We start from the raw sequence: 16,571 nt of genomic DNA on the forward strand, positions 1-16,571 counted from the left end.
GAGGGAAGTTGTCCAGTTTCCGATGAGTGTGAACGCACCATCGTTATCCTGGTTCTCCATCTTCCTCCAAACAGACGAAGGAGCACCCTGCGTCTGACACCCAGTGGAATATTTTTCTCTTCTCACGTATACTCAGCAAGGTATGGGCGATATTATACAATACAGGACCTTCTTTTAACCTTGCTGTCATTGTGGTGTGATTTTGTATCGACTGTATTTTTGCAGGGCTGCTCATCGTTTAGCTACCGTAAAGGCAGCTCCTGGAAACTGGGCCGCTGCTCACGTTTCTATTTTGACTCCAGATTTAACATAACGAAATCTTGTCATATCGGACTGTAAACCCAGGTTGATGTTAGAAGTTGTCTGTGTTTGGAGTTTGTTGTTAATATTTGTGGTATCGCAGGAGGGAGCGGATGTATTTAGCATTTAGCTAACGCTAGCTAAGTGGAAGTGCTGTGCCTCCCGGTTAATTAAAGCTAACCTGATGTTTGTTGAGAGGTCAAACGTCGTCACACCCAGAAACACAGAGCAGTTAATGTCACCGTTAGATTAGAGTAGGTTCTTCTTCACCATACAGATGAAGAAAATGGCTAATGCCGGCTAAAGTAAAGGTTTAATTGTTTAAGATGTAACGCTAAGTACGTTTTCTTCAATGTAATAGCATGTTTTAGCTAGGGCTGTACAGATACATAAATGTGTGGTCATAGGTTTACATACAGTCATTATGGACATCGATATCATATGTTTGTGCTTTTAATGATTGCTCCGAACTTCGAATTCTTTTCCAGGTTTGCATGATTGTAGAGCTTACATCATTAATAACTCTGCAAAAGTTTGAAATTATGTTGGATTTTCTCTCATCCATACAGATTCAAATATATACATAAACCCCCATTAATATTTGGTTAAGTGTCCCTTAGTAAGTTGTATCTTCCCCAGATGCTTTTGCTAGCGATCAACAGCCATAATTCTTGACCACTCTTCTCGTCAGAATTGGTAAATAAATCTACCACCGCCGTGCTTTACAGCTGCCACTCTGTTCTTAGATTTGATAGCCCTGCCATTATTCCTCCAAACATATCTCTTGTCACTGTGGTCAAATCGTTGTCTCATCTGACCATAAAACCTTTCTACAGAAGGCATTTTGCTTGACTATGTTTCAAATTGCAGTTGAGCTTGAAGCAAGGGAGCAGGTGAAAGAGAGCCTGGAGAGGCAGAGATATGCTCTAGTGGCACTGACAAAAAAGATGGAAGGCCGAGCTGGAGCTGTCAAAGCACAATATGCTCAGACCACACTGGACAGGATTAGAAATGAGTACAGAGGGACAGCACAGGTTGAGTAGTTTGGAGACAAAGTTACAGAGGCAAGGCTGAGATGGTTTGGACATGTGCAGAGGAGGGATAGTGGAAATACCAGACAAACAATGTTGAATAGGAAACTGCCAGACAGGAGGAAAAGAGGAAGACTGCAAAGAAAATAAAAATAATAAAATTCATGCATTTAACGAAGGAGGGCATGCAGAGGGTTGGTGTGACAGAGGAGGATGCAAGGGATAGGATGGCAGATGATCCTTTGTGGTGACCCCTAAAGGAATCATCTGAAAGAAGAAGAAAGGGGAATGAATAATAACAAAAACAAATTAAACATAATAAAATTGCATTCTGTACTTCCCTAGTGTGGTGCATTATGATAAAATTAAGTTGCCTATTTCAGAGTTTACTAGAACTTCATATACTCTGTAAAACAGTTGGGAGTGTATAATTCAGACATAAATGGTTCTCCTACCCTGTGCCAAACCCAGGATCCTCCATTACAATTCCTGAAAATAAAGCCATATTAATGAATCCAGACTATGCGATTACAGTGCTCTGTAGTCCACTGGTTGTGTTTAACACCACTCCAGCTAATATTTGGTATTTTGCTTGGGGCTCATAAGCTTTCATTTCCACAACAGATTTTGCTCAGTTATTTATTGAAAGGGGTGTTCTCCATACTTGTAGTGTAACCTTGTATATTTGTAAGGCAGTTATTCATACATTCATTTAGAAACTAAACACATCAGGTTGGTCTGTCATAGAAGAAACCTGTAACATTTTTAGATTGGTTACTGGCTGTTGCAGTGTACTATGTTGGAGGCAAACCTGATGACTGAATTTCATTGAACTACTTTGTGGCTTGTCACCACGCCACTTAGTCATATGGCAGCCTCACTGAATGATTATGTAATATTTTTTTAAATGTATATATCTATTTATTTTTTTACAGAACTAAGGACCACAATCATGACGGACTCCAAATATTTCACAACAAACAAAAAAGGTGAGTATGATAGAGAAATTGTTTTTGTTCATGTAGGCATGTTAGAGATTGGAAATCTATGGCAGTGTATATATAAACAGTACTGCCGTCAACTCTTCATCTGATTCATCTTTCAGGGGAGATCTTTGAACTGAAGGCAGAGCTGAACAATGAGAAGAAGGAGAAGAGGAAAGAGGCAGTGAAGAAGGTCATTGCTGCCATGACTGTTGGCAAAGATGTCAGGTACACTGCATTTATGACATGCGCCACACAGGTCTATAATTATAACAGTGTGATAAGATAAGCAAATCAAAGTGACGTGGCGTCTGTGATTTCTCAGTTGTATTATGTGTTGGCACCGAATATCTTAAACAAGAAGAAAATTGTGTTGTGCTTACTGACCAACAGACAATTGGATTAAAGTCCTTCACTCTCCTAAGTAATTCAGCTGCTGATATTTAACTCTGAGTTTTGCTTTTGGAAAGCTGATTAGTCTCATCCTCAGTAGACTGATGTGTGGTCATTGTTTCCGGCTCTGCTTTTGTTTCCGCTGCTCTCTGCCAACTCCCAGGATATGTTCCTGGAACTGTCAGTGCTGCTAAGAGAGTAATAGTAAATAAAAGTCTCAGTATTGTTCAGGGGGCTCACTGCTTTGCTATTGATTGCCATCGGTCAAGGAAATCAGTCATTGCAAATTAAGAGAACACAGTAGCAGAGATTAAAAAATAGGAGAGAGCAGTTGCTAAGGTACTTGGAGCTCTGGCCATTTTCACTCTTTTTATATATCTGACCAGTAGCCTCAGAAATCAGGAGGTAAAAGTGTGAATGAAAGGATGTTTTTATTACTTTCAGGCTATTCAGACATCGTTATTGATGATCACTTTGCACACAGTGTTTTTTCACAGTGTGCTAAAGCTTTACAGACATTAATTAGTCATACTACAGTTGTATGATATGTCCGTTAAGCCGATTTGTACTGATGTGAGTTCAGGACAGTTACTCATGCAGTAAATTCACAGCTAGTGTGAGAGAACATGACAGTGTCGCAACATTGTCTAGTACTCCTTTTTGAAGTCAATTTGCTTTGCTCTCAGTTCTTTGTTCCCAGATGTAGTCAACTGCATGCAGACTGACAACCTGGAGCTGAAGAAGTTGGTGTACCTCTACTTGATGAACTACGCCAAGAGCCAGCCTGATATGGCTATAATGGCCGTTAACAGCTTCGTCAAGGCAAGACAGAGAATGAACTGTTGATTAACGGCATCCTACACTAATCTGCACTAAGGCAGTTAAATCTAAAAATACTTTTTATTGTTTTCCTGCTACCATAGTTTGTCCATGCTGTTGCACAGGATCGATCAATGGGTTTCCTACATGCCAATAGGGATTAAGATTTTTGTACAGTTTTCAGATGTGTCTTGCACACAAGCTCATGATTTGCTCCAAATTACAAAGTGAGTTAGTTTTTTAACTTTGACGCCCATTGTACCTATGTAAAATCTTTCTTCGCCTATTCCTTAGGACTGTGAGGACCCCAATCCTCTGATCAGGGCTCTTGCCGTCCGCACCATGGGTTGCATTCGGGTGGACAAGATCACAGAGTACTTGTGTGAGCCACTGAGAAAGTGCTTGAAGGATGAGGACCCATATGTGAGGAAGACTGCAGCTGTTTGTGTAGCTAAACTTCATGACATCAATGCCCAGATGGTGGAGGACCAGGGCTTCCTGGACTCCCTGAGAGATCTTATTGCTGACTCCAATCCCATGGTAGGTCTCAGTACTTTACACCTCTATCTGTATCTTTCCCAAAGTTGTGTTAGTGCTTTAAAAATGCTGTTAGTTTCCTTTGGATTACTATTAAAGAATAATTAAGTTAATATAGAGTTAATTATTGTTGAAATCATTATTGTTTCATATCTTGCATTTTAGGTTGTGGCCAATGCAGTTGCTGCGTTATCAGAGATCAGTGAGTCTCACCCCAACAGCAACCTGCTGGACCTCAATCCACAGAATATCAACAAGCTGCTGACGGCCCTCAACGAGTGCACAGAGTGGGGACAGACCTTCATCCTGGACTGCCTGTCCAACTACAACCCCAAGGATGAGCGTGAGGCTCAAAGGTAGCAGTCCTGTCAACTTTTACTTAAAACTACACCATTTGTGATATTAATCAGAGTTAGAAAAATCCTTTTAAGACCAGAGATAAGCCCAGCATTATCACTACATGACACCACTGAAAATGATGGGATTTCTGCTTCTTCTCCTCAAAGCATCTGTGAGCGTGTCACCCCCCGGCTGTCTCATGCCAACTCAGCGGTGGTGCTGTCAGCTGTGAAGGTACTGATGAAGTTCTTGGAGCTGCTGCCCAAGGATTCTGACTACTACAACACATTGCTGAAGAAGTTATCTCCCCCACTGGTCACCTTGCTCTCCGGGGAGCCAGAGGTCCAGTATGTGGCTCTGAGGAACATCAACCTCATCGTCCAGAAGAGGTATATTGTCAGAAAGGACAGAGAAAGGTTTCAAGTTGAGCTGCTGGGTTTAATATTAACTCTAAAAATATTTTTAATATATAGATTTTGAAATTTGGTTATTTCCTTATTGTAATTTCTTCATATTTTACTGTGTTTGTTTGTTTACACACTCTTATGACAAGCAATTGGAAGCTGGGAAAGACAGATTTCTATTTTTGTTCTCACCACCTTTTAATGTATATTTTTTGTGTGTACACACTGAACTGAACCTTAGCACACACACAGGATAAACCTTCTTGTCTAGCAGCTTAAGGGCTATAGCAGGCAATATTACTCTATGACTGACACTTACATGCTTAGTTGCCTGCTACTTGAAAAGCATTAAATCCCTTCTTGGGATTTTTCTTTTGGACTAGGTGCCACACTATAATGTGTCATGTATTGATTTTGTGCAGGCCTGAGATCCTGAAGCAGGAGATCAAGGTGTTCTTTGTCAAATACAATGACCCCATCTATGTGAAACTGGAGAAACTGGACATCATGATCCGTTTGGCTTCTCAGGCTAACATTGCCCAGGTACTTCACAGAAAACAAGACTAAAAGTATATTGTAGCAATTAATTGTTCGAAAATCTTTAACATTATTTATAGAAAGTAGTTTTAAAATGATTCACTTCTGTTCTGTGATTTGCAGGTTTTGGCTGAATTGAAGGAGTATGCCACAGAGGTAGATGTGGACTTTGTGCGTAAAGCTGTACGAGCCATCGGACGCTGTGCCATCAAAGTTGAGGTGAGAATTATGGGCCCAGTGAGCTAAAATAATGATGTGTCATTAGTAATTTAAAACTCTTTTCTGGTAGTAAAGGTGACAGATGTTTCTGTCCTGTTTCCCTTCAGCAATCGGCAGAGCGCTGTGTCAGCACTCTGCTGGACCTGATCCAGACTAAGGTCAACTATGTGGTTCAGGAGGCTATTGTGGTCATCAGGGACATCTTCCGCAAGTACCCCAACAAGTAGGTTTCTCATTGAATGCGTGAAAAGTGTTTATCGAGTAACTATCCAGTGCTCTATATAAACCTTTTTAAAAAATTGATGGACTGTGTAGCTCACATGTGTACATGTCATTTCATGTGATGTGTAGTGTGTAGTCCGATTCTTACTTTAGAGATATGGTGTTCTTTAGGTATGAAAGCATCATTGCCACACTCTGTGAGAACCTGGATTCCTTGGATGAGCCTGACGCTCGAGCTGCCATGATCTGGATTGTTGGCGAGTATGCTGAGCGGATTGACAACGCTGATGAGTTGCTGGAGAGCTTCCTTGAGGGCTTCCATGATGAGAGCACTCAGGTAAGTTTATTTAAAAAAAAAAAATACTCATGTAAAATAAAATACACAGATTACGATACAATATACGAGAGCAGCATTACATATTTCAGAAAGGCTAGTCTTGCTTACAAAAAAACATTGAGTTGAATTTTAACAGTTTATCTAGAATAATAAAATGTTTTCATGTATTTTATCATTTTGACTTTTTTAACAATGTCAACAATGTTCCTATGATTTGTAATTATATTGTGTATTGTTATGAATTAAATAAGAAAGGTTTCAATAATCTTATAAGATAAGATAAGATAAGATAAGATAACCTTTATTAGTCCCACACGTGGGAAATTTGTTTTGTCACAGCAGGAAGTGGACAGTGCAAAAGTTATGACGCAAAAATTAGAATACAATAAGAATAAATACAGTACACAGCTGTACAGAATAGAATAAAATAATATACTATATACAGTAGAATAAAATAGAATAAAAATATACAATAAGATAAAAATAGAATACGAATGCTATATACAACTGAGTAAAAATACAACGATGCCAGAAAAGATTATTGCACTTAGTCTTATTGCACATGTGTGGATGTGTGTGTTTGTTCAGTTAAAGTCTTTGTTGTGGAGTCTGACAGCAGTGGGGAGGAAAGACCTGCGAAATCTCTCCGTCCCACACCGTGGGTGCCGCAGTCTCCCACTGAAGGAGCTGCTCAGTGCTGTCACAGTCTGCTGCATGGGGTGGGAGACGTTGTCCAACAGGGATGACAGCTTAGCCGCCATTCTCCTGTCACTCACCACCTCCACTGGGTCCAGAGAGCATCCCAGAACAGAGCTGGCCTTTCTGATTTATGTTTCTGTAAATATCATTAAGTGTTGTAGTCGGGGATCGACTGTTTCAAATATTTTTTGACCTACCACAGCTATGATGAGGGGTTAGACTTTCAAAGGCATTGCATGTAAAACAGCCATATTCCAATGGTGTGTGTGTGCTCGGACTTGCAGGTCCAGCTTACTCTGTTGACCGCCATTGTCAAGCTGTTCCTTAAGAAGCCATCAGAGACTCAGGAGCTGGTGCAGCAAGTCCTCAGCTTGGCCACTCAAGTGAGTCGTATATTTTATTCTGAAGAGGCTTTGCATGATTTTGATGACTTGTTCGGTTTCCCTCTCTCTGAGAAGTGTTTCTTTCTCTAACATATATGAAAGTATTATTCTCAGATATGTAGCTTTCTTAGCTGCCACTTTTGTAACGACTTGTGAAACTGTGGTCCTCACAATCTTCTGGTATGTGATTTCTGCCTATGTTGAGTATAACTTGCACAACGTGTTGACCTCCTATGCAGGACTCTGACAATCCTGACCTGCGTGACAGAGGCTACATTTATTGGCGCCTGTTGTCCACTGACCCCGTAACCGCTAAAGAGGTGGTGTTGTCAGAGAAACCCCTAATCTCAGAGGAGACCGACCTAATAGAGCCCACCCTACTGGATGAGCTTATATGCCACATTGGTTCTCTGGCCTCTGTGTATCACAAGCCCCCCAGCGCCTTTGTGGAGGGAAGCCATGGAATCCACCGGAAGCACCTTCCTGTTCAGCACAGCAGGTCAGACACTGTTTTCAGTGCCATACCAGTTCTACACAATGTCATGTCAGCTGCTTTTACCAGCTGTTGTTCTGGGTGCCGGACGCTGTCATGCAAAACTTTTATTGCTTTCACTACTAGTCCATTGTACTAATACATAGAGCTCATACTTTAATATATGGCTTTTTGGACATGATGGCCTGAAAGATCAGTGTAATAAAACGGTTGAATTTTTGAAATTCTTGGAAGGAGCTTAACTTTAATAATCACACTGGCGTAAACTGATTATATTCAGATATTTCATATTGGTCGCACTTTGCTTTGCTTCCATTTTCCATATATAAGAGGAAGTATTTATCCCTTCAGCAGTTCAGTTCTGTTGCATGGAAAATTTGCAAATTGGCCAGGAAGGTCAGTTCATGAAAATGTGTCATATGTCGAAATTGTGAGATAAAATTACACAACCTGTAATTGTTGAGGAGTAGATTTTGCTTGATCCCTGGTGCTTATAAGCAGAAACACTATAGTGGCTATCGTTGTACTTGTACCACTTCATAATTTCCAGGAATGTGCCCGTATTGATCTGTTTGACAACAAGCAGCTGAGTCTAAAGTCTAAACTGTTAAAATTAGTGCTACTTAAAAAAAAAAAAAAGTAATTGGTGTGAGTGGTTTGATGTTTTTAAGATAAAGACAGAGTTTCTTATTCATCCAGCAGTTTAAAATGCAGTCTTCTGGTTTCAAAGCATTTGGTTTGGTTTCAAGAAAATGTTGGATAATACTTATTAATGTGATATTGTATGTTGTATATGTGAGCTGAGAACTGTTCAATTTGTTAATCATAGCTCAGTTTATGCTTTAAACTAGTTTCGAAAACAGGACATTGCCCAACTCTTAAGATATTGCCTCATGCCCCACTGATGTTGAAGAGTCAGGCAAAATCTTGTGTGAAAGAAGAATCTACAACAGGAAGCTGTGGACTTGAGGACTTTTAGATGAATTTCCGTTGAAGTGGATGTACTGTATTTGTCCCAGTTTAATAAGGAAATGTATTTACATAATGGAAACAAGTTTTATGATATAAAAAATTTGACATTTCTGTTCCAACACAGTGCTGTAGCACAAGGCCCTCTTTAGCAGTGTGCTTGTTTGCTGCTAGTTTAGCTCACAAGGTGAGATGGAAATCTCATGCAGCAGCCTGGACCCAATGGCCCTTTACTGCTCATCTTTGCCCACCTGCCTTCTTGTCTACTCTCCAGTAAATCTACTAAATGCAATAAAAACCTCCCCCAAATATAATGTTTAACTTCCTAGGACCTGGCGTCCACATATGTGGACATCACATTTTGGGTTATTTCGACCAAAATACTTAATTTTGCTCTACAAGGGACTGACATCCACCTACAAGGACAATATACTGCCACTGTTCTATCAAAATTTTAAACAAATATCCTCATATGTGGCTCTCATTTTTCTAAAAAACAAAAATCAGGTAAAAAACAAAACAAGAACTGGTAATTCTTTTGTTTTTACATTCATTGGGTCCCAATATGCCCAAATATCAAAGTTAAATTAAAAATGCATGCCTTAGGAGGTTAAAGAAAGTTGTTGCCGTGCTTCATAACTAAAGATTCTACTATTTTGCATTCTTTCATAATTTTCCAGTGATCTGTGATACTTTTGGAGCTCTTAGGATTTGAGTTTCCAAGTACATTTCATTTACCAGTCTACTGTTTTGCCTTACGACAGCATCGACACAGGTGAGAGCCCAGTGAGCGGTGGGCCAGCAGCAGCCATGGACCAGCCACATGTCATTCCCAGTCAGGGTGACCTGTTGGGTGATCTGCTGAACCTGGACCTGGGTCCTCCAGTCAATGTGCCCCAGGTCTCCTCCATGCAGATGGGTGCGGTGGACCTTCTGGGAGGAGGCCTTGACAGTTTGGTGAGCATGAGCATATTTATGCACACTTACTTTACTAAATTTAGGTAAAGATCCACTGAGCGATTGCACTTAATTGTCATTGCAGCAATGGGTCTTACGTGTTTGGCACATTGTATGGAATAATAATAGACGTTTATACTGTATTCAAGCTTTGACTCCCATTAGATCCTTCTATAGTTTACCAGTGCTGGTTACGTGATGCTACCTAGTGGTTATCACCATTCATTTTAATGACTCTTTCATCACATTAAGGAGGAAAGAGGCTGTGCAGGCAGTTGTAAAACATCTGGAAAGCTGAAATTTTCCCAAAAGAAATGGGTATATGATGAAAAGTTAGTTTTTCTTTGTTCCTCCTTAGGATTGTTATAGTTGAAGAAGACCTGTTCAGATCTTGTACCTGCTGACACCATTTTCTTTTCTACTGGGTTTTATGTGTTCATGCAAGTGCGCTTGTGATAAAAAGTAACTGTTATGCTCATATGCTGTATCTTGCTGTAACACAAATTTAAAATGTTTTAATACCGTAACATTGGCTCATAAACATGTTACTAGGTATTTGTCTTCTATTACCACTTCTCCGAGCTGCCGGAATATCTGGATTTCTTCATAATCTCCTTGCAGAGTGATTTTTTTTTTTTTTTTTTAATGTCTAACCTACAATGCAGAGATTAATATTTCCCAGAAAGTGAGGGCTCCTCTTGATGGGTTATGGTTGCTAAGAAAGTCTCTGTCTCTGTCTTTGTGTCTTTGGTCTGTCGATAATGTTTGGATGCTGTCTTTGGTGGCCTCTCCTCTCTCCTGTAGCTGGGGGGAGACCTGGGCGGAGGTGTTGGGGGAAGTCCAGCAGTAAGTCAAGCCCTTCTGTTTGGCCGTCTGCATGCTGCATGCTTCCTGAATTTAACCCACCACACTCGTCTTACTCACGCATTTTTCAACAAGATGACCACACGGATGTTTTGAATGTTTTAGCCCATTTAAGTCTTTGATGGGACACACAAAGGCATACAGGGGCAAACTGAAAGCCTTCTCCTTCTGTCAGACATCAGGATGAATACATCACTTAGTTCTCTTTCTCACTTCCTGTTAAGACCTTCCTTAAATATTCATAGTGTGGGAATGCAGTAGACATTATATTTATGGTCATTTTTGGGGGTGGGGGGGTGGTGGTGACATGGCCACTGACACCATTTATAGGCTTTAAAGAAAGGAAGAGGTCATTGTGTAGTAATGAGGACGCAACAGATTTTACTGTGTTGTAGAGCCATTCATAGACTAGAAACCTCTTTTCTAAATCCTTTGTAATTTTTTGGGCAACCAATAATTACAACCACCTTATGAAAATAGTAGATTTTCATATTTTCCATCAATATCACTTTCAATATATCAATATATCATAATTTTTTCCATCAATTTGAACATATAAAAATATACACAGAACTGATATATTTGTTTATGCCCTCTTTTCCATACTCTTGTATGATTTTATACATTGTAAGAGGCTTAGTTAATATGATGTTAATTTGGACTTCTAATGTATTTTTTCAAATAATATTTTTTATAACAAATGGACTCAAACAGGCAAAACAAAATTTTTACTCTTTTAAATTAATCTCACATTTGATTTTTTTGATTTGGCTAATCGTGATTTTGATGTGATTGAAATCTTGTTTTTGTTTTTTTTCTTCATAATCACAAAGACCAAATCAGTTGCTTCTTCCGTTGTTCTGGTCTAAGATTTTATTTTCTGTGTGACCCGTTTAGTAGATTTTAGTAAGTTTCTCAAGTCTTCTGCGATACTTCATAAAATTATACTTTATTAGATTGTGTTTTGTGTGTGTTTTTGTTGTGATTTTTGTTGCAGGTGGGACAAAATTTTATCCCGTCATCAGTCCCCAACACTTTTGCTCCTTCACCTACACCTGCACCTCCTGCCACCAGCAGTGGCCTCAACGACTTATTTGAGCTTTCCACAGGCATGGCCATCACCACAGGAGGCTATGCAGTCCCCAAAGCAGTGAGTTCACGCAACTTTTTCTTGGAAGGTGTAACGTAAGTAAAACACTGTCTGTGTTATTGACTGCAGTTGTACTTTTTACCAGGTATGGCTTCCTGCAGTGAAAGCTAAAGGGCTCGAGATCTCTGGAACATTCTCTCGCCGTCAGGGTCACATGTACATGGACATGACTTTCACCAACAAAGCCCTACAACACATGACCGACTTTGCTATCCAGTTTAACAAGAACAGGTCAGTGATCTGACTCAACAGGAATGTCATGTCGTTGCTTATTGCACTCTTTCAGAAACGTTTTAAAACTAACTTTAATATTAATATATGTTTCTGCAGTTTTGGGGTGATCCCCACCAGTCCTCTGCCCGTTCATACTCCACTGATGCCCAATCAGAGTATTGAGATCTCTTTGCCTCTTAACACCATTGGGCCAGTTATGAAGATGGACCCTCTCAATAATCTTCAGGTACAGCAGCACACAGTGGCCACACATTTTATCAGCAGTGGAACACATTTAAAGACCTGGCCAGGGACAGGTGTCTTGCTCTTTCTGTCTCTCTGAAATGTGTGTTTTGTTTTGTTTGGTTTTTTTTAATTATTATTTAGTGTGACATGGCCATTAGTTCAGAAATAATTTCTCAGTGTCTTGCAAAAAATGAAAATTCCAGGGTGTTTGCACTCAGTACAAGAATTGGAAACTGAGAAAAACAGCTAGCCCTCATAAAATATATTTTAGAAACTGATGTTTAGTTTACAGTTTTAACCTGATTGAATGCAAATGTTAGTATATTGGTTGTTATACTCAAGATGTCAAACTTACCATGTTCTCTTGTCTTTCCTATAGGTGGCTGTAAAGAACAGCATTGATGTGTTCTACTTCAGCGTACTCATCCCTCTCAATGTATTCTTTGTTGAGGATGGAAAAATGGGTAAAATTCTTAAAACCTTTTAAAACAGCAACAACAGTGTGGTACTATTCCTTAAATGGCTAATTATATTCCTCACAGCTATTGAAGCTTGACAAACATTGCTGTTACTTGGGAAATGTATATTCAGTCTGCTTTTGGGCTGTAAAAGTATGTTATAGGCAACTGAAACCTACCTTATTGTGAAGTGTAATTTCTATGGAATGAAAAGAATTCCTTCATCCCTAATAATAGATCTGAATAGAATCAAACAAAACAGTAAATCATTTAAAGGGCTTTGAATTATCAATGTCAGTGGTTTGAAACATCCAACACTTTCTACATCACTGCTGTCGGATATTTTGTTTTTTCTTCTTCAGAGCGACAGGTGTTCCTGGCTACTTGGAAAGACATCCCAAATGAGAATGAGCTACAGTATCAGATAAAGGACTGCCACCTTAATGCAGGTAGACAAATTTGTCAAAAATCTCATGAGCATGTTAAATTATTTTTACCTGCTTGTTTATTGTTTTCTTTCTCGTCCTCATAACTTGGCTCTATACTTCTTTATTTGGTAGTTTCTCTAACATATCAAAATATTAGACAATGCTTTTACTCGTGCAAAATATGGCAAATGGCACAATGATGCATTTTTGAAGTAGTTTTTCTTTGTTTCAATGATTGAATACAATTTAAGCTAACCATATCATCAGCGTGGTTGCATTAAATATATAGATGACTGATTAACACATTCTCAGCTCAGTGTTTAAAAACCTCTGTTATTTTTAAGACATCAAAAATACTCCAACTTATCCAAAAAGCCTTATTTCTCTCTGTTTTCTTTCTCCACCCGCATGCTTATCTTTGGATACTCTTTCTTTTTAACCAATGCTGAACATCTCCTTTCCTTTAAAAAAGTTCACAATATTTTTGCCACTATAATCCTAGCATTCTGATAGCTAAAAGTTGACCAAAGCAGTACTACTTTCAGAATATCTGTCCAGCTTTACTGACATCTAAAGGTTGAAGTTGATTAAAATCCTCACAAACCTAGTTTACCCTTTGCCAGTAGTGGACTTTGTATTAGCCCATGCATACATTAGTGTGAGTTCCTTAAAGTGATTATGGTTCCAGTAGTGATAGCACCCTCTTGTGTGTGTGTTTTTATGTGGCTTCTGAAATGTGAGTGAGGTGTAATCATAATCTGAGAAACCTTCCGGTCTTGCAGACACAGTTTCAGGGAAGCTGCAGAATAACAATATCTACACCATTGCCAAGAGAAATGTAGAAGGCCAAGACATGCTCTACCAGTCCCTGAAGCTAACCAATGGCATCTGGATCCTGGCTGAGCTCCGCATTCAACCTGGCAACCCCAACTACACGGTATAGCATCACAAGATTTACATTTTGACGCGCTGTTCTGGGTTTTAAAAAGTAATGAGGAAAGTTTCACCTTCGCTTACAAAGATTTTCTTGTTTTAGCTGACCACCAGTTAAAAGTTCAAAGTAACTATAAATACAGTGAAAATCAGTAAGTCATGGTATAGAATATAGTGAATCCAGAAAATAACCAGTATTTATTTATTTATTTTAACTTATACTACTCGAAAAGCAGCTAATGATTTTCAAATAATTACCGGTTATTTGTGTTAATGAGCTGATCATTTCAGTTGTGGACAAAAAGTGAGAATGCTGTAATAAAATGGTAAGGGAATACAATTACACAGCACTACCCTTCAGTAGGGGAAGCACGCTACAATATTCGTACAAGATCCTGACCCACATCCTGACCTTCCTTGTACACAGCACAAATCCTCAAAGTAAAATGGGAAAAGCACTGTCAATAACATCCCTCGTTCCAGTTTTACTCCTTTATTCCTCAGTTGGTCAGTATAAGCAGTGTAAACAGAGCTGTGATTGAGCATCTTTATAAATGTGTGAGTGAGTGCGTCTCCCTTTATAACTCTGCTCTCCTTTTGTCCACAGCTCTCTCTGAAGTGTCGGGCTCCAGAAGTGTCTCAGTACGTCTACCAGATGTACGATTCTGTGCTGAAGAATTGACGCACTTCACCACTTGCCGACTCTGCTTCATCCTGACAACAAACCGCAGTGTTTTTTTTGTTTTGTTTTGTTTTTTTATTTTATTTTTTTGTATGTGCAGCTGACTGCCAAAACAAGAGAATCCAAACAGTAAAAGATGGATACTAAGCAATTTTGGAGATTGTGTTTTTCCTCAAAGTGATCAACAGGGTAAATGTGAGATGAGACAAAGGGTATTGGGAGTGATTATCAAGCGTACTGTTGACATTTCCTTTATTTTGGCAGTTGAAAGCATCATTAAAATCCTCTTAATTCTACCCCCTATTTTTACATCTCAGTGAAAACCATTCCATCCTTAACATTACGTCTTATTGTTGTGAAGATGTGATTAATGATGAAATTGTCCTGAGTGGGGACTTGCTTTGTTCAGCTCGCACTTCTTTTAATTTAGATCCACTTTTGACGCTTTCTTTGCTTCAGTTGTACCTCCAGAGTCACAGCAGTATTCTGTTGTTTTGAGACCAGAAACGTCTGTCTGACTGCTTCTGCCACATCTGGTGGGATCACTTACAATTTGTGCAATTTGTTTAGAAACAAATGTCAACTTTTCTCCCCTTACTGTGAAGCATTGTACACTAATTGAGAAACTTAGCGATAAGTTAGCAACCCTGTAATTGCAAAATCTAGGCATTTCATTGTTTCCTTATGCCATTTATGGTCTTTCTGGCAGAGGCGTTTACAACCATCCGGTCTTCACAAAGCTCTAAATCCTTTTAATGACACTCCACCTTATCCTTTTCTTGTTAAAGCGTTCGTAAGCAGTTCGCTGTGCTGGTTCTGATATTAAACAACTTCAGTATAACATTTTATGAAGTGTGCTCTTCAAAAATTAAATAAATCCATAAGCAAAGGAAAAGTTACACTGTTTAGTCTTCTGATGAGCAGGTGGCATAAAGGACATTGATGGGTTTAAATTCTTAAAGTTTTACAACCACTACAAAAGCAAGAGCAGCCAATTTTGTGTTCACACTCCAGTGCCACTCTGTTTCCGGTTATTTGCTTGACACGATTTTTTTTTTTTTCTTCTCCTCCTCCTCTTTTCTGAAACGGTCCCATTTACTGCAGCCACACTTTTCACAACTATATTTTCATTCCTATTTATTGTGCATCTACCTCTGTGTGTTTTCTTTTCACAGGTGTTATTGTTGCATTAGTTTCATTTCCTTGATGTGCTTTACATGTCATTTGAATGCCAGTGTTTTTATTTTTTATTTTCTTGGGGGGATTTTCATGTAATGCTAAACTGTGGGAAATCCGCCAAGTCAGATTCACAGGACCACACATTTACAAAAATGAATTGCCAAGTTTATTTTTATTACTCTCAAAAGAATCCTTATAAAGTTGGCATAGTGTGAGCTATATGAACATTAGAGTACATATACCCAAACCCCCAGAGTTGTACTGTAGGCCAGTAATGGTGTAGTAAGAAAATGTTTAGTAACTATGTATAAAAATGAAGCAAAAATGCTTTCTCCCTATCCCAGTGTGTCAGTTGTGTTGGTGACGTACATGAGATGAGAACATTAATGTGCCTGCATGAGCTCGCTGTCATTTTACCCTTTCTTAATTTCAGCTGTGGATTTCCTCAAGTCTGAAATTCTGCTCCTAACCTACGTTTCATTGTAGATCCCATTAGTTTTTTATTTGTTTTTTTTTTTTCTAAACACAGCATCGTCTTAAACACACTCCTGCAAATAGAAATGTTTCCAGCAGCACAGAATGTGGGCCGAGGTCGGTCACGGCATCTTATGAAATGGAAAAGTTTGTGTCATTGCTGTAAGCTTGTTGTAAATGATTTGTTACTGTCACAGTACCACATCTTGTGTCAATAAATCGTCAAATCCTTGGTGGTGGTGCATGGTTGTTGTTTTTTTATTTTTATTTGTGTGTTTTGTAAGTCATGTGCAGCACAGCAGACCTGAAAAAGGGGGTGAGT

At 39.1% G+C, this 16,571-nt stretch overlaps 1 protein-coding gene across 4 annotated transcripts; it reads left to right on the forward strand.

Annotated features, from left to right (window-relative positions):
• Positions 1–2: 2 nt before the first annotated feature.
• Positions 3–16,481, forward strand: ap2b1 (adaptor related protein complex 2 subunit beta 1). Of its 4 annotated transcripts, XM_026182022.2 has the most exons (22): positions 3–140; positions 2,267–2,320; positions 2,437–2,542; positions 3,394–3,529; positions 3,821–4,066; positions 4,229–4,419; positions 4,570–4,791; positions 5,229–5,349; positions 5,467–5,562; positions 5,670–5,785; positions 5,956–6,121; positions 7,105–7,203; positions 7,443–7,702; positions 9,430–9,622; positions 10,427–10,468; positions 11,484–11,636; positions 11,722–11,867; positions 11,967–12,096; positions 12,475–12,559; positions 12,916–13,002; positions 13,764–13,918; positions 14,522–16,481. In XM_026182022.2, exons 2-22 carry the CDS (start codon positions 2,284–2,286, stop codon positions 14,594–14,596), a joined length of 2,862 nt encoding a protein of 953 aa, XP_026037807.1. In that variant the 5' UTR covers positions 3–140; positions 2,267–2,283; the 3' UTR covers positions 14,597–16,481. The 4 variants fall into 4 exon arrangements, with proteins under 4 accessions (XP_026037807.1, XP_080163413.1, XP_026037808.1 ...); XM_080307287.1 differs by lacking the exon at positions 10,427–10,468; XM_026182023.2 differs by lacking the exons at positions 13,764–13,918; positions 14,522–16,481 and adding an exon at positions 13,454–13,632.
• Positions 16,482–16,571: the final 90 nt, after the last annotated feature.

This window comes from Astatotilapia calliptera, chromosome 10 (assembly GCF_964374335.1).
Source record: "Astatotilapia calliptera chromosome 10, fAstCal68.1, whole genome shotgun sequence".
NCBI classification, from domain to species: Eukaryota; Metazoa; Chordata; class Actinopteri; order Cichliformes; family Cichlidae; genus Astatotilapia; species Astatotilapia calliptera.

What these genes read in the sequence shown, in the direction of transcription:
- ap2b1 (XM_026182022.2), top strand. Translation starts at nt 2,284, where the DNA reads ATGACGGACTCCAAATATTTCACAACAAACAAAAAAG. An exon ending in TTCCGCAAGTACCCCAACAA is followed by an intron (nt 5,786 to 5,955) that starts GTAGGTTTCTCA and finishes GGTGTTCTTTAG; the next exon opens with GTATGAAAGCATCATTGCCA. An exon ending in GGACTGCCACCTTAATGCAG is followed by an intron (nt 13,003 to 13,763) that starts GTAGACAAATTT and finishes CCGGTCTTGCAG; the next exon opens with ACACAGTTTCAGGGAAGCTG.